The sequence below is a fragment of the Australozyma saopauloensis genome, chromosome 1, assembly GCF_035610405.1.
Source record: "Australozyma saopauloensis chromosome 1, complete sequence".
Classification (NCBI taxonomy): domain Eukaryota; kingdom Fungi; phylum Ascomycota; class Pichiomycetes; order Serinales; family Metschnikowiaceae; genus Australozyma; species Australozyma saopauloensis.
Window position 1 is genome coordinate 1,795,707 of NC_086131.1, and position 24,134 is coordinate 1,819,840.

General features: G+C 44.6%; 5 protein-coding genes across 5 annotated transcripts; all 5 read left to right on the forward strand.

Moving 5' to 3' along the window:
* Nucleotides 1–4,685: 4,685 nt before the first annotated feature.
* Nucleotides 4,686–8,945, forward strand: PUMCH_000811 (uncharacterized protein; the record flags this gene model as incomplete). Its single annotated transcript, XM_063019886.1, has 1 exon — nucleotides 4,686–8,945. One exon carries the CDS (start codon nucleotides 4,686–4,688, stop codon nucleotides 8,943–8,945), a length of 4,260 nt encoding a protein of 1,419 aa, XP_062875956.1.
* A 1,107-nt stretch (nucleotides 8,946–10,052) lies between these two features.
* On the forward strand, nucleotides 10,053–11,438 carry PUMCH_000812 (uncharacterized protein; the record flags this gene model as incomplete). Its single annotated transcript, XM_063019887.1, has 1 exon — nucleotides 10,053–11,438. The coding sequence occupies one exon, from the start codon at nucleotides 10,053–10,055 to the stop codon at nucleotides 11,436–11,438; it is 1,386 nt and encodes a 461-aa protein (XP_062875957.1).
* Nucleotides 11,439–11,740: 302 nt separating this feature from the next.
* PUMCH_000813 (uncharacterized protein) lies at nucleotides 11,741–12,496 on the forward strand (the record flags this gene model as incomplete). The annotated part of the gene is made up of 1 exon (XM_063019888.1): nucleotides 11,741–12,496. One exon carries the CDS (start codon nucleotides 11,741–11,743, stop codon nucleotides 12,494–12,496), a length of 756 nt encoding a protein of 251 aa, XP_062875958.1.
* A 903-nt stretch (nucleotides 12,497–13,399) lies between these two features.
* On the forward strand, nucleotides 13,400–14,752 carry PUMCH_000814 (uncharacterized protein; the record flags this gene model as incomplete). Its single annotated transcript, XM_063019889.1, has 1 exon — nucleotides 13,400–14,752. One exon carries the CDS (start codon nucleotides 13,400–13,402, stop codon nucleotides 14,750–14,752), a length of 1,353 nt encoding a protein of 450 aa, XP_062875959.1.
* A 2,917-nt stretch (nucleotides 14,753–17,669) lies between these two features.
* On the forward strand, nucleotides 17,670–19,013 carry PUMCH_000815 (uncharacterized protein; the record flags this gene model as incomplete). Its single annotated transcript, XM_063019890.1, has 1 exon — nucleotides 17,670–19,013. One exon carries the CDS (start codon nucleotides 17,670–17,672, stop codon nucleotides 19,011–19,013), a length of 1,344 nt encoding a protein of 447 aa, XP_062875960.1.
* Nucleotides 19,014–24,134: the final 5,121 nt, after the last annotated feature.

The following is a 24,134-nucleotide window of genomic DNA, read 5'->3' on the forward strand; positions in this document are numbered from 1 at the left end:
ATATTTCTCCTATTTTTCTTGTTTTTCGTTCTTTCTTTTTTCTCCTTTTTCCTTTCTAGTTTCTTTTCGAGTCCTATTTTTCTTTTCGCTTTGTTCAATGTCTTCTATTCCATTACTTTTGAGGGTTTCTTGACTGAACCCTTTGGATTGAGGTTCGTCTCAATTTCATTGGCTCCTTCATACTTGAGGAGACTAAACGTCAATGAACGCTGTAGTCATAACCTGGTAGATGTTTTCTTTTGTCCTTTGTCGTTTGTCCTTTGTCGTTTGTCCTTTCATCCTTGGATCTTGCTAATCCTCAGTTTGTAGTGGTATTCTTGGTATTCGGAACTTCCTGCTCATGGAATGGACAGATGAAGCCGGGAGTTTCATGAGTTTGCAAGATTCGCCAGTGTTGGCTTTTTGGATTGTTTTGAAGTGTCATTATAAGTTAGTTTTGCAAAGCGACAATTTGCAATATATGAAAATTAGCTGTGCAGTTGTTGAATAGTTCCTTGGTTCTAGACAGAAAAGTCCCAAATAAATCATCAAGGAAATCCTATTTTCTCGTGATTCATAGAACTGGAAATGGCAGGATTTCTTATCATAAGGTTTTCGGACTATAGACCATTTTGGTGTCTTTGAGGTCTATAGGTTCCGTCCTGTCATACTATGAAAGCTCGTTGTTGTCATCGCATTCTGGCTCCATATTGAAAAAACCGACATCTTTTCGAAATACTTCTTTTGGGAATATTTCCTATCTGTGTCTCTTAATGCCAGTGTTGGTTTGCACTTTGTAGATTTTGAGAGCCTTTTAATCAGTCCTACGAAAATAAAAACTGCCTCGATAAATCACAAACCTCTTCGGAAGCGACAGCTTTCAGGTTATAGAATGAATGGCTCAAAAATTTCATAGCTGAAGGAGTTCAAAGAATTTCGACCTTTGATTGGAGAATACCTATGTCTCTTCTATTCGACCTCTGCACTCTTGCCAAATCGTATACACTCAAGAGGATTGAGAGAAAATGAGAAAATAATGCAGGACTCCAAAACCTTCGGAATTTATGAGCAGATATCGTATCATTACAAGTGGATGGTAGTGAATTCCTGACTTGTTTGCAGTGTTTATAGATCGATCCTATAGACTGGGCACTGCAAAAATGGAGAAAGTCTATTTCATTTAATGCGTCTACTAGTGCCTAAACTCAAAGGAGGGCCTTCATTTCTTTAATGCAACCCAAGCACACACAAGTCTATACGTTTGGAGCCATTATCTCCAATCTAGATCTCACGCATCACCTCTTGAAGATTCGTGGTGGTCATACTCCCGTGGCCTAGGCGCAATGAATCGTCTAAGAGTATAAAACATAGAACCTTAAAATATCGCGCGGCTTTTGACTGAATCAAGTAGAGAAGTGTTTCTGTATTCGTTGACCTGGCCCTGCGTCCACTGTTGCCCGCATCTTTTGGCGCCAGCTCGATTCTAGACACCTCTCATGCAACATGCCCAAACCAAACTCGATATCATTATGGTATAATTGCGCCATTTATTATCTCGAGTCTCTTTAGTCCCGCGCACCGGCATGATTATCCTCATTTGTCAGTTCCAGAATGACACACAGGACAATTTCCAAGCCACTTTTTGACATGAACAAAAGGCGAGCAGTTTTAGATCGTATTGGATCCCTATTTTCTTGTGTACGGCGTATGCGCTCTTACTTATGTGTCACTATTATGGGACTACCTTCCTATTTCGATCTAGCCGAGTTGCAGGGTTCGGACATCCTGCTTCTAGTACTGTGCAATTCTCCACATATTTTGTCGTCGTACAGATTTCGCGGCAGGATTGAGGACTACTAGGATTTTTGTAGAGAAAGAAAGAAGACCTTTTGCGCCTTAAAGTGACCAAAGTTCCAAGACGGAGTAACTCCAATCGAAGTTCGCAATTTAATCATATTTAGCTTTCAATTGACTTTTCGAGTATACTGAAGTTCCTGAGTTATTTAGGGATTCTCGAATAGCCTCTTATTAGGTTCAGTAGCCCTTCCCTCGCCCATCTCGCATTGCCTGACTTTTTACAGAGCCCAGAAAAAGCTTAACAAATAAAATCTGAATACGGACCATTTAGCACCAAATTCGTAATATGGTTGTACAGTGCAACTAAGAGGGCTTAAAGAATATTACTAATTAATGACTTCATGCACATTGGACTATTTGATTTGAATTAAAGTGCGTAAACCTGCACACAACTTACCTTCTCGGGCTGGAGAGGCGCTCTAAAATTTAGACTACGGATACAGCTAGCAACCGAAGTCCTTCAACGGCTGTCGGCAGATATTCGCCTATTCTGCCAAGAGGAAGATTTGATGCATAAAACAGTCACATTGTGACAGGGAGTCTTGACAGATGACAGTTTATGTAAATGCATTAATAGATTGTTCTGCTCACGAGCATCTTCTAATTGTATTGGTCTCTTTTTTCGACGACGAATTCCAGGTAAATGAACCCCTTCTAGAATATAAACCCTAACATTATGTGGCTGATTTCGGAAAGAGATCCACAGCGCTTAAACATCTCCCCGCCTTAGTTTTAGTCTAGGGCGTTGGAAGGTGCTTCCTTGCCACTTCGCTTATGTACACAATACAGAAAAGAGGGTATACCTAACAACACTCTAATGAGCTAATCAGCAGTAGTCTTTGCATTATACAGCACTAATCTAGGTCTATACAGATCTTTTTTTTGGAAGGGAACATTTTTTTCTCTGTGCCTCGGAACCATTAAACGCCTATACCCGAGGCCTCGGATATAACAAAAAAGCAAAGGTACAGTAAAGAAATGCAACCTCGAAAAAAATTAACCCAAACAGGGACAATCATCAAATCAGCTTTGTTTTTGTTTTTAAAACTGAAACATTCCTGTTTTTCTATTCGGGCGTTGTGTTGCTGACGGGCAATCAACTGTTGCCCGAAATAAAAATTGAAGCCGGGGTGCAGAAAAGGCCGTCGTATATCTTGACAGACCAGTTTTAGAGATCCCTAAAAAGTGACTATGGAAGGCGCCGAGAGTTTGAGGCGGGTCAATACGAGGAAACGGCTTTTGTGTGCACACCCAGTCTCAAAATGGAAGTAGTTCCCGTATTCTACAAAAAAGTGATTCACCTGTAGGATTGCCTATTTGAAAATTCAAGCAGATTGAGCATTTTTTGATCTACATAAACATTCAATTTTTTTCTCTTTCCAACCATCATTTCCTATAGCTCTTTCACTTGTAAACCTCGTTGCAGGGGAGGCGAGTTTATTGAAACGGTTTCCTGTACTCGCTTCGCAAATAGTTAGTAAAACTGCAGATAATCAACCTAAAATGATTTTAAGGCGGGAGGTATGCACTATTGTGTCTTAAATGTAGTCTCATTAGTGAATGGTCGTAGTTTCGATTTGGACCAACCTTGTCATTGGAAGCTTAGACCGTGCCTTACTGAATCACAATACTGGAGTTAACACAAGCAATATCAGATGATTTATACTCTATTGTAGTTTCAAATTGATGGCATGTGTCTCACATTCCTTAGTTCATGTTACGGTCGGGTGTCATTATTGTTATATACACGTATGAAAACATGGAATGTGGTAAATTGAACTAACGATAGCTACAGGTTGTAGTTTGAAGGCGGTAATTTCTCTTGACAACTCCTTTAAGATTTTGGCACATGACTCTGCCGAATGACAAAAGCTGTATGCAAAACTGAAATGCCATCATTTTCTATCTTGGCCTATCAGCGGTCAAATTGAGACCGTTCGGTAATACCTGTGACATTTTTTAAGTGAGACGCCCGCTCATCCTGCAGGTCTAAGTCCATGATGGAATACGGCTACCTGCATCGCGTGGGCGAAGATGCGACTTAAAATTTTAAGCGCATTGTTACCAAAATTCAGCTACACCTCTAAGTATTTGGAGCATTAGCAAAGTGAATATTAGTAAGCTGGTTACAAGATATCCTGGTGGGAATAACCATCTTACTCATTGAACCGAGGAATGAGGGAGCAAGACGACGAAAAATTGATGAGCGCAAAAACGTCGCAGGAGCCGCACACTAATCAAGGACTAGATAATTGGAATTTCGGTGCTAAGTCCAGGAATGTAGATGGTGTTGCCCGGTCATCCCTCCTTCTAATAGGTCTATGCAAGGCCAGGAGCCCAAGTTTTAAAACAGAAGCATGGAAACTGGGGCTGTGCATGATGGCGTAAATTTTGCGCTGGGGAAGGGCAGTGCTCTTGGCCATGGCACTCGGACTTATCATGCACCAGTTATGGTAGATTGAATCTCAATACTGAAGGGAAGAAAATTACCCTGAAATGACCACGACACCAAAAGCCAAAGAAAATTTCCCATCCTTCGAATGCCGCCGCATTTCTTTTTGCGGCTTAGAACAACAAATATGAGCTTCCAGAGGGGAGATATTTCCCCGACAAAACAGAGAACAAGGTTAAGCTATCGCACATACGAAGGTTTACGAAACGGGGCGTCTTTAGGCGTCCGTGCATGCATGAGGTCTGCCACCATAGACACACACGCATGGAACCAATGTCACCGTAGACAAGAGATACGCCAGGGATAGCCCGGTAAAAATTTGCGAGTATAATAAGGGCCCTTTTGCCGCCCGAATTTCATAAATTTTTTTAATCAGCTCAACAACTCAAGACTCTCGATGCGTTTCTCAGTACTTGTTTTGGCACTCACCGCTGCGGTAGTGCATGCTAGCCCCATCGTAGTCCCAGTTCAACCTCCAAATGGAGGTCCAACCCCAAATGGTCCAACTCCAAATGGAGGTCCAACTCCAAATGGTCCAACTCCAAATGGAGGTCCAACTCCAAATGGTCCAAGTCCAAGTGGTCCATCTCCAAGTGGTAAACCAACTCCAGGCGGAGGTACCGATGCAACCAACTGTACTCCCTCTAAGGTTCTAGGACCTGGTTTTAACGTCACATTCTATGACTACCCATACAAGGACTATCCTAACTCCGACCAAGGTTGGCAAACAGGATGGTTTGAGGGTGACTACAAGCTTCTTCCGGTCACTGGACATGCCTCTGGAGTCACCAACATCAACTTTTCAGACCAAAATGTTCCCGTTGGTATTATTCCTGGCACAGTGTATGGACAAACTGTGAACATTTCTAACTTCGCCATGGAATTGAGTGGTTTCTTCAAAGCCAACGTCACTGGTACTTATACTTTCGAATTGAAGGCTGACAATGGTGCATCTCTTCAACTTGGTGCTGGACAATCTTGTTGTAATGATGCAGGTGGATCTGTTGGTGGAAACTTCAACATTTACACATTGGGACCATACGGTGGTGGAGGTGATGTCAATGCTCCAACTAATTTGCACGTTGCCTCTTTCCAGCTTGAAGCCAACAGATACTACCCAGTCAAGATTGTCTACTTCAACTGGTACACCAATGCTGGTCTTTACCTTTCTTACCTCGATCCTAACAACAACAATGTCACTAACTTTGCTGGCATGATTAATCAGCTTAAATTCGACAACAGTGTTTGTGTCACTTCTGTCACCAGCTACTGGGACAGCTCCTTCACTTCAACCACTACTGCCACTGGTGTTAGCACCAACACTGTGATTGTCGAGGTTCCTCATATGACCACCACCACTACTACTACTTGGGGTAACTCTTACACCTCTACCACTGTCCGCACTGGTAAGACCACCAACACTGTTGTGGTTGAGGTTCCAACTCCAACTGTCACCACCACTTCTTACTGGACTGAGAAGACCACTGGCTCTACTACTGTCACTACAGGAAAGGACGGCACTCACACCCTTGTGATTGAGGTCCCAAAGAACACTACCACCACCACTACTACTTGGGGTAACTCTTTCTCCTCGAGGACCACTGCTACTGGTTCGATCACCGACACTGTCATTATCGAGGTCCCTCATCCAACTGTCACCACCACTTCTTACTGGACTGAGAAGACCACTGGCTCTACTACTGTCACTACAGGAAAGGACGGCACTCACACCCTTGTGATTGAGGTCCCAAAGAATACTACCACCACCACTTTTACTTGGGACAAGTCCTATGATAGCACACGTACCTTTACCGGTTCTATCACCGATACAGTGGAAATTGACGTAACTTCTACCAAGCCAAGTTCATCTGCTAAGCCATCTTCCAGCTCTGTCAAGCCATCTTCCAGTTCCGTGAAGCCATCTTCCAGCTCTGCTAAGCCTTCTTCTAGCTCTGCTAAGCCTTCTTCTAGCTCTGTGAAGCCATCTTCTAGCTCTGTGAAGCCTTCTTCAAGTTCTGTCAAGCCATCTTCCAGTTCCGTGAAGCCATCTTCCAGTTCCGTGAAGCCTTCTTCCAGCTCTGCTAAGCCTTCTTCTAGCTCTGTGAAGCCATCTTCTAGCTCTGTGAAGCCTTCTTCAAGTTCCGTGAAGCCATCTTCTAGCTCTGCTAAGCCTTCTTCCAGCTCTGTGAAGCCATCTTCCAGCTCTGCTAAGCCATCTTCTAGCTCTGTGAAGCCATCTTCCAGTTCTGTCAAGCCTTCTTCTAGCTCTGTGAAGCCATCTTCCAGCTCTGTGAAGCCATCTTCCAGCTCTGCTAAGCCATCTTCCAGTTCTGCTAAGCCATCTTCCAGTTCCGTGAAGCCTTCTTCCAGCTCTGCTAAGCCTTCTTCTAGCTCTGTGAAGCCATCTTCTAGCTCTGTGAAGCCTTCTTCCAGTTCCGTGAAGCCATCTTCTAGCTCTGCTAAGCCTTCTTCCAGCTCTGTGAAGCCATCTTCTAGCTCTGTGAAGCCTTCTTCAAGTTCTGTGAAGCCATCTTCCAGCTCTGTGAAGCCATCTTCCAGCTCTGCTAAGCCATCTTCCAGTTCTGCTAAGCCATCTTCCAGTTCCGTGAAGCCTTCTTCTAGCTCTGTCAAGCCATCTTCTAGCTCTGTGAAGCCATCTTCAAGTTCCGTGAAGCCATCTTCTAGCTCTGCTAAGCCTTCTTCTAGCTCTGCTAAGCCTTCTTCTAGCTCTGTGAAGCCATCTTCTAGCTCTGTGAAGCCTTCTTCAAGTTCTGTCAAGCCTTCTTCTAGCTCTGCTAAGCCATCTTCCAGCTCTGCGAAGCCATCTTCTAGCTCTGTGAAGCCATCTTCCAGTTCCGTGAAGCCTTCTTCTAGCTCTGTCAAGCCATCTTCCAGTTCCGTGAAGCCATCTTCCAGTTCCGTGAAGCCTTCTTCTAGCTCTGTGAAGCCATCTTCTAGCTCTGTGAAGCCTTCTTCAAGTTCCGTGAAGCCATCTTCTAGCTCTGCTAAGCCTTCTTCTAGCTCTGTGAAGCCATCTTCCAGCTCTGCTAAGCCATCTTCTAGCTCTGTGAAGCCATCTTCCAGTTCTGTCAAGCCTTCTTCCAGCTCTGCTAAGCCTTCTTCTAGCTCTGTGAAGCCATCTTCCAGTTCTGTCAAGCCTTCTTCTAGCTCTGCTAAGCCATCTTCCAGTTCTGTCAAGCCTTCTTCCAGCTCTGTGAAGCCATCTTCCAGCTCTGTGAAGCCATCTTCTAGCTCTGCTAAGCCTTCTTCAAGTTCCGTGAAGCCATCTTCTAGCTCTGCTAAGCCTTCTTCTAGCTCTGTGAAGCCATCTTCTAGCTCTGCTAAGCCATCTTCCAGTTCTGTCAAGCCTTCTTCTAGCTCTGCTAAGCCATCTTCCAGTTCTGTCAAGCCTTCTTCTAGCTCTGCTAAGCCATCTGGATCTTCTAGTGTTCCATCTTCCAGCTCTGCTAAGCCATCTGGATCTTCTAGTGTTCCATCTTCCAGCTCTGTGAAGCCATCTGGATCTTCTAGTGTTCCATCTTCCAGCTCTGTGAAGCCATCTGGATCTTCAAGTGTTCCATCTGGATCTTCTAGTGTTCCATCTGGATCCTCTTCTGTTCCATCTGGATCTTCTAGTGTTCCATCTGGATCTTCTAGTGTTCCATCTGGATCTTCTAGTGCTCCATCTGGATCTTCTAGTGTTCCATCTGGATCTTCTAGTGTTCCATCTGGATCCTCTTCTGTTTCATCTCAATCTTCTATCGTTCCATCCTCCACTTCTGAAGGATCTTCTTTCGTTCCATCCTCGACTTCAGAGGTCTTTTCCTCGTCTCTTGAGCCAACTTTCCGGTCTTCTCTGAGTTTCACTGGATACCACAACACTTCTTCCACGATTGTACCAACCGGTAGTGGCGACTCATCTACCCAGATTCCATTCCCAACTACCGAAGGTCCAGTTCCAACTACTCAAGGTCCAGTTCCAACTACCCAAGGTCCAGCCCCATCTTCAACTGTTGTGACATCCTTCACTTCTTTCACCACTGTTGTGACTCTCACTTCTTGTGCTGACAAGAAATGTACCCCAGTTACTTCCACATTTACGATTAAGACTGCCACCACCGTGACTGTTCCATGTAGTACCAATGCCACTCCAACCACTGTCGTTCCAGGTACTCCAGGTACTCCAGGTACTCCAGGTACTCCAGGTACTCCAGGTACTCCAGGTACTCCAGGTACTCCAGGTACTCCAGGTACTCCAGGTTCTGGTTCTGGTTCTGGCTCTGGCTCTGGTTCTGGTTCTGGTTCTGGCTCTGGCTCTGGTTCTGGTGCTCCTGGCTCTGGCTCTGGTGCTCCTGGCTCTGGTTCTGGTGCTCCTGGCTCTGGCTCTGGTGCTCCTGGCTCTGGCTCTGGTGCTCCTGGCTCTGGCTCTGGTGCTCCTGGCTCTGGCTCTGGTGCTCCTGGCTCTGGCTCTGGTGCTCCTGGCTCTGGCTCTGGTGCTCCTGGCTCCGGTTCTGGTGCTCCCGCTTCGAGTTCCTCCAGCTCTCTCGCTGGCTCGCCAACTTCTAGTCCAGCAATCACCACATACGCTGCATCTGGTTCTAGATCTTTCGTTTCGACTTTCAACATTCTCTTTCCTTTGGCTCTCTTGGCTCTTTAAGCTAATTTTCGACTCTTAATTTTACATAACATAGACTTTAATTCAATCATTGATACCAAAAGCTGCATTGTAGACAATCTCCTCTTTCACTTCTTCTGAAGCGAGAGCTTTCTTAACAATTACATCTTTTCGCCTGACATATTTTTTTTTGCAGATTGTTCTACTCCGTGTATTTTCGTCTCCATCAGTGTAATAAAAAGTCGAAGAGTCATTGTATCGCGCACCTATGTATGTGGGAAAATTAACTTTGTTTGGCGCATAATCCGTGGAATTGACCATTAGAGAATAGGTTGTATTTTCGTCTGATTTTTCGACGATCTTTCTCTTTGTCAACTAATTCAATTGATCCGTGTGAAGGTTCACAGGTAGAAAAATCCTGGACTCAGGTTCGATCTTTCGAAAGCAGGAAATGACATTTATACTTCAAAAATTGTGACTCTAAGTAATTTGGCCAAGAGAGGGATGAAATGATACGTGCTATTCATGTGGAAGATAATGAATACAATTAACTTTTGTTGTATATTTTGAATAGAAAGTCAGAATGGGTCTTGAATTGGTACAATTGGAGAGGGAGGGTGAGAATATGGATTTATTAAAATTGATTAACAAAAATTCATTTCTTCAGAAAGAAAAAGAAAATTGAGCACACGGGGAATCTCCTACTCAAATTATCTAAACAATAGTTTTTTCGGGTCTTTGTTTTCTTGTTGCCTTCTCTACAAAGCTCCTCCGTTTTCCTGATTCAAGATATCATCCGCAGTGAAACATAGGCGGTGCGAAGAGAATCCATGAATCACTAGTGCCAACTTTAAGGCCATAATATATTGAAATTGCCATCTCCGATATTGTACACGGAAGAAGCCATCACAAACTTCTCACCTGTTCTCCTCAATACGTACGATCGGAGAGACCTGACAGAAGCTGGAGTTCAGTCAACAAACCTTTACTTGGATAATCACTACTTTCAAAAATATATTCATCGATTTCAAGAAAAGAGGCAACTTTACTTGACAATGTCTCTTACCATCCGGTACTCCTGCATGCTGCGCACCTAATCTATTTGAAAAAAACACTGTCAATCGCACCTTGCATCGGTAGGCTTGTCTGATGATCCAGGAGGTTTTCGGCTCCATCTGCCTCGTATGGTACATGGTCATAGTCACAGTAGCGACGCTAGGGTTTCTCAGCATTCGGAGTAATTTCGCTGTTCCGCTGGCTCCAAAACAGACACCCTACGATGTAGAACCAGTGACGATCATTCGTCCTATAAAAGGTGTTGATCCAGAACTTACGACCTGCTTGGAACTGTCTTTTCTACAAAAATACCCTGTCGAGCGTCTACAGATCTTGTTTTGTGTGGCTGACAGAAACGATCCTGCCATTCCCATTCTCCAACAACTTGTTCAGAAGTATCCACACATTGACGCGCAGATCTTGATTTCGGAACCTGACACAGACCATTACGGACCAAACCCGAAGGTGAACAATTTGGCCAAGGGCTTCCTCGCTGCTAAGTATGATCTTCTATGGATAATGGATCTGAACGTGTGGGCTCTGGCTGATATACTCTTGAGCTCGGTTCAAACCATGAACGAGAATTTGAATTGTAACGAGCCAGTCAAAGATGGCGGTCGGCGGGTGAAACTAGTCCACCATGTCCCACTTGCATTGTCTCTTGATGATCTGCGATACGGGAAAGGTAGTCTACTAGACGAGATGTTTCTCTTCACCTCCCATCTGAAGTTTTACGTTAGTTTGAATAACGCTTCCATTGCTCCGTGTGTCAACGGAAAATCGAACATGTATAGAAAGTCTGATCTTGATTATGCGGTGTCCCAAATCCCCGTGAAAAAGTCGCCGTTCTTCCTGGAGAGCTCTGTCGTAGACGATGCTGCTAGAATCTCCTTCAAGGGCCCCGGACACTCCATTGAGTTTTTTGCGAAGTATATCGGAGAGGATAACATGATAGCCATCGCGCTTTGGGAATATTGCTATGGCCGGACGGCTCTTACGGGTGACGTCGTAATCCAGCCTCTCGAGGCACAGGACCAGCAAAACTCAGTTTTTGAGTACTGTAATAGAAGAGTCAGATGGCTTCGTGTCCGGAAATACATGGTTCTCGCAGCCACGCTAGTTGAGCCGACTACAGAGTCAATCATATGTGGACTAATGGGAACGTTTGGCATGTGTACCACTTTTTGGGGTACCACGTTTAGCATGAAATTGTTTCTATTGCACTTGACTTGTTGGCTCATTGCTGACTATGACCAATACTACAGATGGATTGAGAATATAAACCGCACTGGCTGCAAACCGCACTGGTTGCAAAACATAGCTCCAAACGAAAGGTCCAAATCGAAATGGCTCCAGATATGGCTCATGCGAGAAATTTTTGCCCTTCCGATTTGGGTGGCTGCAATGTGCGGTCATACTATCAATTGGAGAGGAAAGCCTTTCATGATTAAAAAAGATCTTTCCGCAAGTGAGCTTTAACAAGTGCATTTCGGATGCGATATCCGGCTATTAGAATAGACATTAGAGACATTTATAGACGATAAAATTAAACGGGATGGGAAACAATATCAAAGTCCAATTCAAAATCTTGACGAGAGTCCAGGAACTTCTTTCTACTCAAACGTGGTTTTTGTTCAATTATTGTTGGTCACATGGGACTCGAAAACCTGAAACAGCCCCATATGCAAGGCGCCAGTCCTGCACAATGCCACTGGAAGTTGGGCACGTCAAGTTCCAATCCAGTACCAACATTTCCATTCATACGGTAGGTTTTTTCAAATATGATCGAACTCAGAAATAAGTGCGCTCTTGTAACGGGAGGATCCGCAGGTTTGGGAGCATCTGTTGCCCGCCAATTGGCTGAAAAAGGCGTGAACTTGGTTATCAACTATAGCAATTCCAAAGAAAGAGCCGAGGTATTGGCTAAAGAGCTTCGCGATCAATATAGCGTGCAAGTCCATGTTGTTCAAGCTGATGTGTTTGGTGGCAATGATGCGTTAGTGCAATTGGTGGAGAAAAGTGTCTCCTTATTGGGTCAATTGGACATCGTCATTTCTAATGCTGGGTGGACAAAATTTGTACCCTTCAAGGATATCGACCAATTAGATGACGAGATCTGGGACGGATGTCTTAATGCCAATGTAAAGACCCACTTCTACTTGTTTAGAGCAGCCAAGAAGTACCTCGAGGCAAGCGCAGATGGCGGTACATTTATTGTATCGGCCTCATTGGCTGGTCGTCGTCCATATGGTCTGAGTATGCCATACGCAGTGAGCAAGGCTGCATTAATTCATCTTGTTGAGATTTTGGCTAAGTCACAGGGTCCAAAAATCAGAGTTCACTCTGTCTGTCCAGGTCTCCTTTTGACTGAGTGGGGACAGAAGTTCTCGCAGGAAGTGGTTGATCTGGCAATTGAATCTTCACCAATTAAGACCGTGGCTGATGTCGATGAAACCGCGGCCCATTTCGTATTCCTTTGTCAAATTTCGAGCTCCACAGGAACTACTGTCGGCGTCGACGCTGGTTTGTACCTCTAAATTAGACCAATACATGAATAAGCTTTCTGAGAACAGGACGCGGTTTCCAAGTTTTGTGCATGGTAATTTTTTGAACGGCAAACGAAACTCCAGTCGACCCACTCGTGCATTCTTTTTTTCTTTATCTACGTTTGATCTAGATCGATTCATAACCTTCGATTGTATGTGCATCATACGCGTCACCTGGAGCACCGCCTACAAAACGGCTTAGACTGCCATCCGGAGTTTCAACGCACTTTGGAATTGATGCATTGATAGAACGCACATCACGGGTAAATTCTGCATCTTTAAGGAGAATTCCTCGATTGGCAACACTGTGTACAGGATAGTTTCATCTTAAATTTCCAAGGAATCGATCCATCCACCATATTCAAGAGATTCTCTTAAATTGGGTTAATTCTGTGAGGAGAATCAGTCTAACAGATAAAGATTCTACTAGAACAAATACCATTGTTACTCAATGCATTGATGAACTGTTATCTCTAATGATCTGGGTAGGCTAGAATCTGCAGGACAAAACAGGATTTTGCAATCTCCATTGAGTCAATGAATAGAAACAAATTCGGTCAATGGCTTGTAGAGTTTAACATAAATCTTCAAATCAACAATCTAGCTTCAACAAAATGTCTGTAAAATTTCATAGTAATAAAAGTTGTCGTTTTCTTAGGCGGTGTTAATTATCCGACTTACTGCGCATCTCCAAAAAAACAACTTCTATCGCAGAAGCAAGCAGTTATAAGGAAATCCATCCAGTCCAAACCTCCCGAAGAAACAGATTGTGTTCGATATTTTCTGATCCTGTGAAACTGGACCCGCACTCTTCTCAATCAGCGCTACCCCAGTTCCTGTCCTATTTTTATCACATCAGCATCAGGGACCAGACCACCATTCTTCCAAAGAACCATGACTGGGCAAGAGAATCTTGCGGGAAGAATCTGGTCGATGAGCCATGAACAAGAAATCTCGCTTAAACGGGTCTGGGCTATGCTCCTCAAGTTTTACGGGTATGAGCTTCAGTTTAGTCTAGGCGAAATCAAGTCACCCCGAACCTTCTGCTCTTCATCAAATCTACACTCTGAAGCATCAAGTCCTACAATGGCAAATTCTTCTACACATCTGCGATCAGGGAGTACTCAATCGTGGCAAGAATTGTTTAATGTGAAGCTTTTAAATGAGAAAGTGAGGTCTAATTACGTATACCTCAAATCAGGAGGCTTGAATAACGAGACGTTTGACGCATTTTCCGTATCTACGAGGGATGAAAGTGCTACTCATATGGGTTATCTTCCGGAGGAAATCCATAGAAGCATGTGGTCCTTGTGCAGAAACGACAGTCTCGATAACTTCATTCTTAAATTCATTCGAATGAGTAAATGTGATGTAGAAACATCTTTCAAATGGTTACTAGATACCTTAGACAAAAGAATTAACAAATATCTGACAGAAGATTTAGTGAATCGAGGCGATGCATTCTATTTCTTCCGTAAGGACAAACCGGAGTTGGTCCAAGCATTAAAGAAGAACATTATGTTTATGCATGGTGAAGGCAAAAACGGGAAACCTTTAATTATTATCCGAGTTAAAGAGCATATTCGGGGACATTGCTCTGATGAAGATTTTCAAACCTTGGTTCTCATGACAATTGAGTGGAGTCGACTAAGACTACTGGAGTTCAAAAACGGCATCGACCAATGCTACCATTTATTTGATGTCAGTGATTTTTCGTTCAGAAACGCTGACTATAATGGCATCCGGTTCATAATCAAGGCTTTTCAAACATCCTACCCTGACTCTGTCGAGCTAATCTTCATTCATAACGCACCAAAAGTTTTTACAATTATGTGGAATGTTATCAAACGATGGATTAAAGCTGAAGTCCGAGAGAAAATTATATTTACCTTTGGTCCTGATGATTTAAGACCATTCATCGATGACAGATATATTCCTAGAAGCCTAGGTGGCGATGGCTTGAATTTTACTCCGTATGTTGAGCCCGACGAAGGAAATTACAGATGCAAAGAGCCAGATGAGATGCTAGATCGCATCGCAAAGCAACGTGAAAACTTAACAATCAAATATCTAGAGTCAACTATCCGGTGGGTTGAGGCCTCCTCCCCAACGGAATCACGAAAGCATCTCAATGAGAAAATTAAGCTTTCAAGAGCCATGGCAGAGAATTATGTCTTAATTGACCCATATATTCGCCAACGAGGCGTCTTGGATCGAAACGGGGAGCTTGTGCATATTTCAATCTGAGTCCAGACCATGCACGAACACGATTTGCATTGATGCAAATAAAATCGTGTATGCAAATGATTAAATATGAAATCGAAATTGCTACTATCGAGTAAAGTTGCTCTCCTCGTAAAAAATAAAGAACATTCAATGGAAGCACCCAATCCCCTGATACGGCTTATGTGGCAATCCTGGAAATACTACCAGATAAAGGAATTTATTCATTATGACAACGTTGATGATCAAGTATATAGGAACATTTTTCTTATGATTAAATTCATCTTCTTGGCTCCTTAGCGTCATGTAAATAAACAAAGGTTATTCCGATCCAATGCGTTACGTAACCCCACAATTAGCATACTGATTGTGAATCTGATCTCATCGTTGCAACTTGCAACTGATTTCTATTAAATTGTTGCATGAAACCATACATGAAGTGACACCATGCAGTCTAATTAACCATCTCTCACTCTTGAAGTGCCTTGGGGATGCCCGGTAGTGTGTACAACGAAAGTACACCAGTTCCAATCATCTTTGATGCAGGGTTTCATCATTTCATCTGCGTTGATGACGCTCACTAGGAAAAACGGCAAAAGAAATACAGGTTATGATATGAAGTGGTCGTCTCTTGCAGATTTAAGAAAAATGCTTGTGCATGTAATGAATGCTAACGTTCTGGTGTTCTTTATGTTTTCTCGTTGAAAGCAGACCCAGAAAGACATGGCCACATGGCCAATTGAGTTGTTTAGCAAGGTATCGGGGTGCCGGAAAATAGAAAAGCAATTTTGAATGAAATGACAGATCTGTGTTTGTTTTTCTATAAGGTCCACGAAACTGTTGCACATCTGCGAGTTCTTCGCCGTTGAGGCCATATGCACATCCAAAATCTCAAATATGTACTACTCGGCCAACTGTAAGACTATTAGAGATCATTGTCCTATACAGATGCTTAAGAAGCAACAACAAACAAAAAGCCAAGGATACTCGCGAACCTGATCTTTTAGTTTTGATGGTACTATTGTTCCAGCGTGATACTCGATCTGACTCTTTACAAGTGGATTTTCTCCAACTGAGCTGACTTTATCTGGAAAAGCAAAATTGACCACTTCGACTAGCTTCAATGTTAGATGATTCAACTGACGATGTCATCTCCAAGTCAATACGTCTTCGTTTAATGGAAAACCTGCAATAGATTCGACCCTGACGCTTAATTATTTTAGACAGGACGATTACGAATCAAACGGTTTATTATACACAGGTACATACCGTTTATGGAAAGTTAAATTCCTCATCCTACTCAAATATCTTAAATCAGACATACAATTGTCGCCTCAATTCATAAAAAGCAAGCTGTCGTTGACATATTGCTTTTAGAAATTATTTTTTTTCGTAAATACTCACTTTCGCCGGGGACTATGCCAAGATAGACACAACTTGCAACCTAACGGTTTCATACATGTAGTCATCTGGGACACCAATGCCTGCATATATTTGGGTTTACTCGCTATAGTTCGGGCAAGTTTCAGACTTGTAGACAGGAGACCTGCAGATACACACAATAAGGTTCGTGAATAGTGGACAAGATTGAACTTAAGCTTTTTTACGTAAACTATTGAAAACAAACAGGCAACAACTAGCAACGAGAGTGAACACAGAGTTTCTGTATTGCGAGGTTATGGTGCTTCTCAAGGCACGTTTTATTGCTGTACCTACAGCTTTGGTCGAAGGACAACTTTTGCATATGTGCCGCGGTTAAAATAGAACGTTTTTATCAATAATAAGATGCCCCTCTTTAGTTCATGAAACCGCATTATGATTTGTCAAGCACATGTAGGGCAAAACTGGGAATGCATTTTTTAATCCGTACGGATCCCAGGGGTAGTAACATGGGTATTGCCACATGACACACACCATGCAAGATATGGAAGCTCTTGGGCTTCTCGGCTCCCGTTGCTCAGTAATCAACATGACATCAAACGGAAGAAGACGCCTCGGATAGACTTTGGAAGCTTCGTAAGTATGTGTAATCATCACTATCTGCAGTACTCTAAACCGCAATGCGGGCCTTAAATATTAACCGCTCGGACTTAAGAGGGATTCACACCCCTATAAAGCTATGGAAATTGAGTTAATGAATTTACAATTCGGCTCAATAATAGAAGAAACATCTGCAATATTGATTATATAATTTTGGATATCTAAAGATGAGTATGGTATAGCAGGAATCGCATCTATTGCGATTTAACCTTAATTTGACTAGTACGGTACCTGGGCTTGGCTTGCGGATGTACTTGCCCGCACCGTGATCCAACGTTAGGCGTCAATATGCAACTACGTTGGGACTGACTAGATGTAAAACCAGATGAGTAAGGCACGGATTCATGTCGTCAGAGCTGAGGAACAACAGTGGCCACACGCATCATTGCCACACTATGTCGTAAGAGCTCATACGTGGTTTAGATTACGAAGTGTCGAGAGCTTGGCCTAACTCAGTATCCACACCATATCCTTATGGCTTTAAGTATAGACATAATAATGTAAACTCATCTAAACTGAGAATAGACTATGCGGACAACCTGTAGCGAAGAGTGAGCCTCAGGGGATCTCGTACCTGAAATTTTAGTTGACCTCAAGGTGAAATTCATCCTTTTCGGGGAAGTATTTCGCCGTAATGAGTATTGTCATGCATGGGCGTTTCGGTTTACGATGCATGTAAAGCCCACCGCGCATATGCGCACCTCCCAGAAGGTTTGTATGCAAGAAAAGCGTTACGCATGCATGGAACCCCCGTTATGAGATGCACCATGGATGAGGACTAGCAGAAGACCACCGGGATGGAAAAGAGGCATGGGAAAAATCGCCGAGTATATTAAGACCCCTGGGTTCGCCCCTGGTTTTTCAATTCTCCAGCCAAATAAAAATCACGACTCCGCTAGATATGCTTAATCTTGCGTACTACGCCGTTGCACTCTTCGCAGTGTATGCACAGGCTGCTCCTCACAATAAGCCACCCCAGCCCAATAAGGACACTTCTAAAGCCGGTGTCGTCGCTGCAAACTGTCAACCTAGCCGTGTGTTGGGATCCGGTTTCAACGTTGTCTTCTACGACTACCCATACTACAGAGATGACGGATGGCAACCTGGTTGGTTCGAAGGTGGATACAAGAACAACGCTATTACTGCTACTAAGAAGGGTGTTCAAGATATCTACTTCTCCAACCAAACTGTGCCATGGGGTGTTGTCAGAGGTACCGTTTACGATACCGAGGTCAACATTTCCAACTTCGCTATGGAATTGAGTGGTTTCTTCAAGGCTGACTACACTGGTACTTACACTTTCACATTGAAGGCTGACAACGGTGCTTCTCTTCAACTTGGTGCCGGTCAATCTTGTTGTGACGACGCTGGTGGATCTGTCGGCGGTGGTTTCAACATCTTCACCTTGGGCCCTCGTGGTGGTGGTGGTGATGTTGACGCTAACACCAACAGATACACTGCCTCTTTTGACCTTCAAGAGGGTAGATACTACCCAGTCAAGCTTGTGTACTTCAACTGGGTCACCAACGCAGGTCTCGACCTTTCTTACGTCGACCCTAAGGGTACCACCGTCAAGAACTTCGCCAACAAGATCTCTCAGCTTCAATTCGACAATGGTGTCTGTATTACCTCTACCACCGAGTACTGGACTAACAAGTACACTTCCACTACCACTAGAACTGGCAAGAGCACAAACACTGTTGTTGTTGAGCTTCCTCATTTGACTACCACTACCACTACCACTTGGGGCAACTCTTTTACCTCTTCTGTGACCAAGACTGGTTCCATCACTGACACTATTGTCGTCGAGGTTCCTTCTGCTACCGTTACTACTACCACTTACTGGAACAAGCCAATGACCTCTCTGACCACTGTCACTACTGGTAAGGATGGTACCAACACTGTCATTGTCCAGGTCCCTAAGACCACTGTCACCAAGACCTCTACTTGGACCAACAACTTCTCTTCCACTTCTACCGCTGTTGGATCCGTCACTGACACTGTTATTGTTGATGTTCCATCTCCAACCAAGACTGTCACTTCTTACTGGACTCAAACTACTACTGGTGCAACTACGATCACCACTGGTACTGACGGTACTAACACTGTGACTGGTTCCGCTACTGACACTGTTGAGATTGATGTCCCAACTCCAACTAAGACCATTACCTCTTACTGGGAGAAGCCAACCACCGCTACTACCACTGTTACCACTGGTACTGACGGTACTAACACACTGTTGTGATCCAGGTTCCAAAGACCACTACCACCAAGACTTCTACTTGGTCTAACGGTTTCACCAAGACCACCACCATGACTGGTTCCGCTACTGACACTGTTGAGATTGATGTCCCAACTCCAACTAAGACCATTACCTCTTACTGGGAGAGCCAACTACCGCCACTACCACTGTTACCACTGGTACTGACGGTACTAACACTGTTGTGATCCAGGTTCCAAAGACCACTACCACCAAGACTTCACTTGGTCTAACGGTTTCACCAAGACCACCACCATGACTGGTTTCTGCTACTGACACTGTTGAGATTGATGTCCCAACTCCAACTAAGACCATTACCTCTTACTGGGAGAAGCCAACTACCGCCACTACCACTGTTACCACTGGTACTGACGGTACTAACACCGTTGTGATCCAGGTTCCAAAGACCACCACTACCAAGACTTCTACTTGGTCTAACGGTTTCACCAAGACCACCACCATGACTGGTTCCGCTACTGACACTGTTGAGATTGACGTCCCAACTCCAACTAAGACCATTACCTCTTACTGGGAGAAGCCAACCCGCTACTACCACTGTTACCACTGGTACTGACGGTACTAACACTGTTGTGATCCAGGTTCCAAAGACCACCACTACCAAGACTTCCACTTGGTCTAACGGTTTCACCAAGACCACCACCATGACTGGTTCTGCTACTGACACTGTTGAGATTGACGTCCCAACTCCAACTAAGACCTTCTTACTGGGGAAGCCAACTACCGCCACTACCACTGTTACCACTGGTACTGACGGTACTAACACTGTTGTGATCCAGGTTCCAAAGACCACTACCACCAAGACTTCTACTGGTCTAACGGTTTCACCAAGACCACCACCATGACTGGTTCCGCTACTGACACTGTTGAGATTGATGTCCCAACTCCAACTAAGACCATTACCTCTTACTGGGAGAAGCCAACCACCGCTACTACCACTGTTACCACTGGTACTGACGGTACTAACACTGTTGTGATCCAGGTTCCAAAGACCACTACCACCAAGACTTCTACTTGGTCTAACGGTTTCACTAAGACCACCACCATGACTGGTTCCGCTACTGACACTGTTGAGATTGATGTCCCAACTCCAACTAAGACCATTACCTCTTACTGGGAGAAGCCAACTACCGCACTACCACTGTTACCACTGGTACTGACGGTACTAACACCGTTGTGATTCAAGTTCCTAAGACTTCTTCTAAGCCAGTTGCATCTTCTTCTAAGCCAGTCGCTTCTTCTTCTAAGCCAGTCGCTTCTTCTTCTAAGCCAGTTGCATTCGTCTAAGCCAGCTTCGTCTAAGCCAGTCGCATCTTCTTCTAGCCAGTTGCTTCTTTCTAAGCCAGCTTCTTCTAAGCTTCTTCTTCCAAGCCAGCTTCTTCAAGCCAGTCGCTTCTTCTTCTAAGCCAGTTGCTTCTTCTTCTAAGCCAGCTTCTTCTTCTAAGCCAGCTTCTTCTAAGCCAGCTTCTTCTTCTAAGCCAGTTGCTTCTTCTTAAGCCAGTTGCATCTTCTTCTAAGCCAGTCGCTTCTTCTTCTAAGCCAGTTGCTTCTTCTTCTAAGCCAGCTTCTTCTAAGCCAGTCGCTTCTTCTTCTAAGCCAGTTGCTTCTTCTTCTAAGCCTTCGTCTAAGCCTTCGCTTCTTTCTAAGCCAGTTGCTTCTTCTTCTAAGCCAGCTTCTTCTAAGCCAGCTTCTTCTTCTAAGCCAGTTGCTTCTTCTAAGCCAGCTTCGTCTCTTCTTCTTCTAAGCCAGTTGCTTCTTCTTCCAAGCCATTGCTTCTTCTTCTAAGCCGTTTGCTTCTTCGTCTAAGCCAGTTTCTTTCTAAGCCAGTCGCTTCTTCTAAGCCAGTTGCTTCTTCTTCCAAGCCATTGCTTCTTCTTCTAAGCCAGCTTCTTCTAAGCCAGTTCTTCTTCTAAGCCAGCAGTTGCTTCTTCTTCCAAGCCAGCTTCTTCCAAGCCAGTCGCTTCTTCTTCTAAGCCAGTTCTTCTTCTTCTTCTAAGCCAGCTTCTTCTAAGCCAGTTGCTTCTTCTTTCTTCTTCTAAGCCAATCTTCTTCTAAGTTGCATCTTCGTCTAAGCCAGCTTTCTAAGCCAGTCGCTTCTTCTTCTAAGCCAGTTGCTTCTTTTCTAAGCCAGCTTCTTCTAAGCCAGTCGCTTCTTCTTCTAAGCCAGTTGCTTCTTCGTCTAAGCCAGCTTCGTCTAAGCCAGTCGCATCTTCTTCTAAGCCAGTTGCTTCTTCTTCAAGCCATTGCTTCTTCTCCAAGCCAGCTTCTTCCAAGCCAGTTGCTTCTTCTTCTAAGCCAGTTGCATCTTCGTCTAAGCCAGCTTCGTCTAAGCCAGTCGCTTCTTCTTCTAAGCCAGTTGCTTCTTCGTCTAAGCCAGCTTCGTCTAAGCCAGTCGCTTCTTCTTCTAAGCCAGTTGCTTCTTCTTCTAAGCCAGCTTCTTCTAAGCCAGTTCTCTTCGTCTAAGCCAGTCGCTTCTTCTTCTAAGCCAGTCGCTTCTTCGTCTAAGCCAGTTGCTTCTTCGTCTAAGCCAGTTGCTTCTTCTTCCAAGCCAGCTTCTCCAAGCCAGTCGCTTCTTCTTCTAAGCCAGTTGCTTCTTCTTCCAAGCCAGTTGCTTCTTCGTCTAAGCCAGTTGCTTCTTCTTCCAAGCCAGCTTCTTCCAAGCCAGTCGCTTCTTCTTCTAAGCCAGTTGCTTCTTCTTCCAAGCCAGTTGCTTCTTCATCTAAGCCAGTTGCTTCTTCTTCCAAGCCAGCTTCTGCATCTTCATTGATCAGCTCTTCCCGGCTCAGGTTCATCCTCAATGGCCCACACTTCGTTCCCTGTTATTTCTAGCTCTTCAACTTTGTCCTTCCACTCTAACTGGAACCTGTCTCTCATTTCGACCCAATCTTCTACAATGGAGATTTCTTCTACACCAATCCCAACTGGTCCTGCTTCCAGCCCAGCTGCTTCCAGCCCAGCTGCTTCCAGCCCAGCTGCTTCCAGCCCAGCTGCTTCCAGCCCAGCTGCTTCCAGCCCAGCTGCTTCTAGCCCAGCTGCTTCTAGCCCAGCTGCTTCCAGCCCAGCTGCTTCCAGCCCAGCTGCTTCCAGCCCAGCTGCTTCCAGCCCAGCTGCTTCCAGCCCAGCTGCTTCCAGCCCAGCTGCTTCCAGCCCAGCTGCTTCCAGCCCAGCTGCTTCCAGCCCAGCTGCTTCCAGCCCAGCTGCTTCCAGCCCAGCTGCTTCCAGCCCAGCTGCTTCTAGCCCAGCTGCTTCCAACGATGTTCCATCCGCCACTGTTCCAGGTGCTACAGGTTCCGCTTCTAACTCTGGTACCCCAGTTGCTTCCAGCGATGTTCCATCCGCCACTGTTCCAGGTGCTACAGGCTCCGCTTCTAACTCTGGTACCCCAGTTGCTTCCAGCGACGTTCCATCCTCCACTGCTCCAGGTACTCCAGGTACTCCAGGTACTCCAGGTACTCCAGGCAATCCAGGCACTCCAGGTACTCCAGGTACTCCAGGTACTCCAGGTACTCCAGGTGCTCCAGGTGCTGGTTCTGAGTCTGGCGCTCCAGATGCTCCAGGTTCTGGTTCTAACTCTGGTGCTCCAGGTGCTCCAGGTGCTGGTTCTAACTCTGGTGCTCCAGGTGCCCCAGGTGCTGGTTCTGAGTCTGGCGCTCCAGGTGCCCCAGGTTCTGGTTCTAACTCTGGTGCTCCAGGTGCCCCAGGTGCTGGTTCTAACTCTGGTGCTCCAGGTGCTGGTTCTGAGTCTGGCGCTCCAGGTGCTCCAGGTGCTGGTTCTGAGTCTGGCGCTGCAGGTGCTCCAGGTTCTGGTTCTAACTCTGGATCGCCTTCCACCGCCGGCCCTGCTGAGTCCAACATCACTAACATCCCAGGTGCTGCAGCTCCTTCTAGCACTGGTATGGTTTACTCCAGCTCTGTTGCTGCTGAGGCCACTTCGAGACCAACTGCCTCTACCCTTGCAGGCGCTGGTTCCAAGGCTACTGTCTCTTCTTTGAAATACCTTTTGCCTTTGGCTCTTTTGGCTCTTTAGGCTGATTAAAGACTAATATGATTCCCCCCTTTATAGACTTTTCGACGCAAGTATACATTAATTTTACGATACATTAGATACAAACTAGTAGTTCAATATAGATATTTATTGTTCCTGTGAATACTCTGACTAGCCACCGAGTCGAACTCTACGCGATGTAGTCTACAAAAAGCATTCTTGAGATGATTTGTGGTTTCAACCCTAGGCTTTCATTTGGTTGATCAATCTTCTTTGTCGATCTGTTTGCTTAGATAGTATTCTCGTTAGAAGTCCTGTATTCGTTAATCCATAAAATAGACTGTAGCTAGTCTTATTGGTATCCCGAAATTTCCTACTAGTCAGATCACGGGCAAGCAGTGGGCCACCTAAGGGCTGTCGTGGCGGCCTGAAGCTTCTATGCTGTCCTATCGTCGTCATGCAGAGATTTTCATCCGATAGGCCTTATCCCAGCATCAACGGCGATCTCGATCTTGGGTATCTAGTGATAATACTCCACGAAATATCCAACAGGTTTCTGATCATTGTTTGTGATTAGGAACAACGATATCTGAGCTCAAATATGGTAAATGTCAGTAGGTGATATTATTCTTTATATACACATGAACAAGAGGAAAAAGAACTTCACGATTTTGACTGGGAAGAAAATAGATGAGAAGCCTCTCGTTCATCAATTGATATCTCGAAGCACAGGATTTTCCAAAGATCAAATCTTCTGACAGAAATAAGGAAGTATTGCAAGACAATGAACTATTCTCAGCAAAAGATTTGCTTCAAGGGACTGAGCAATATTAGATTTGCGTTCATCAGCTGTGTTGTTGAGTGGCTAGCTAAAAAGCGTCGATCAATTCTATATTATTTATACACGAGATGTATCCTCGAAACAAGTACTCACGACTGGGAAACAATGAAATTCACCATTTAAGCATTTAGTTTCTTTCTCTCATCTACCTTAGCTATTCAATTTCAAACACCTCAGGTATTCCAGGCACTCCAGATAATCCAGGTACTCCAGGTTCCGTTTCTAGCTCCGATACTCCAGGTGCTCCAGGGCCCGGTTGTAA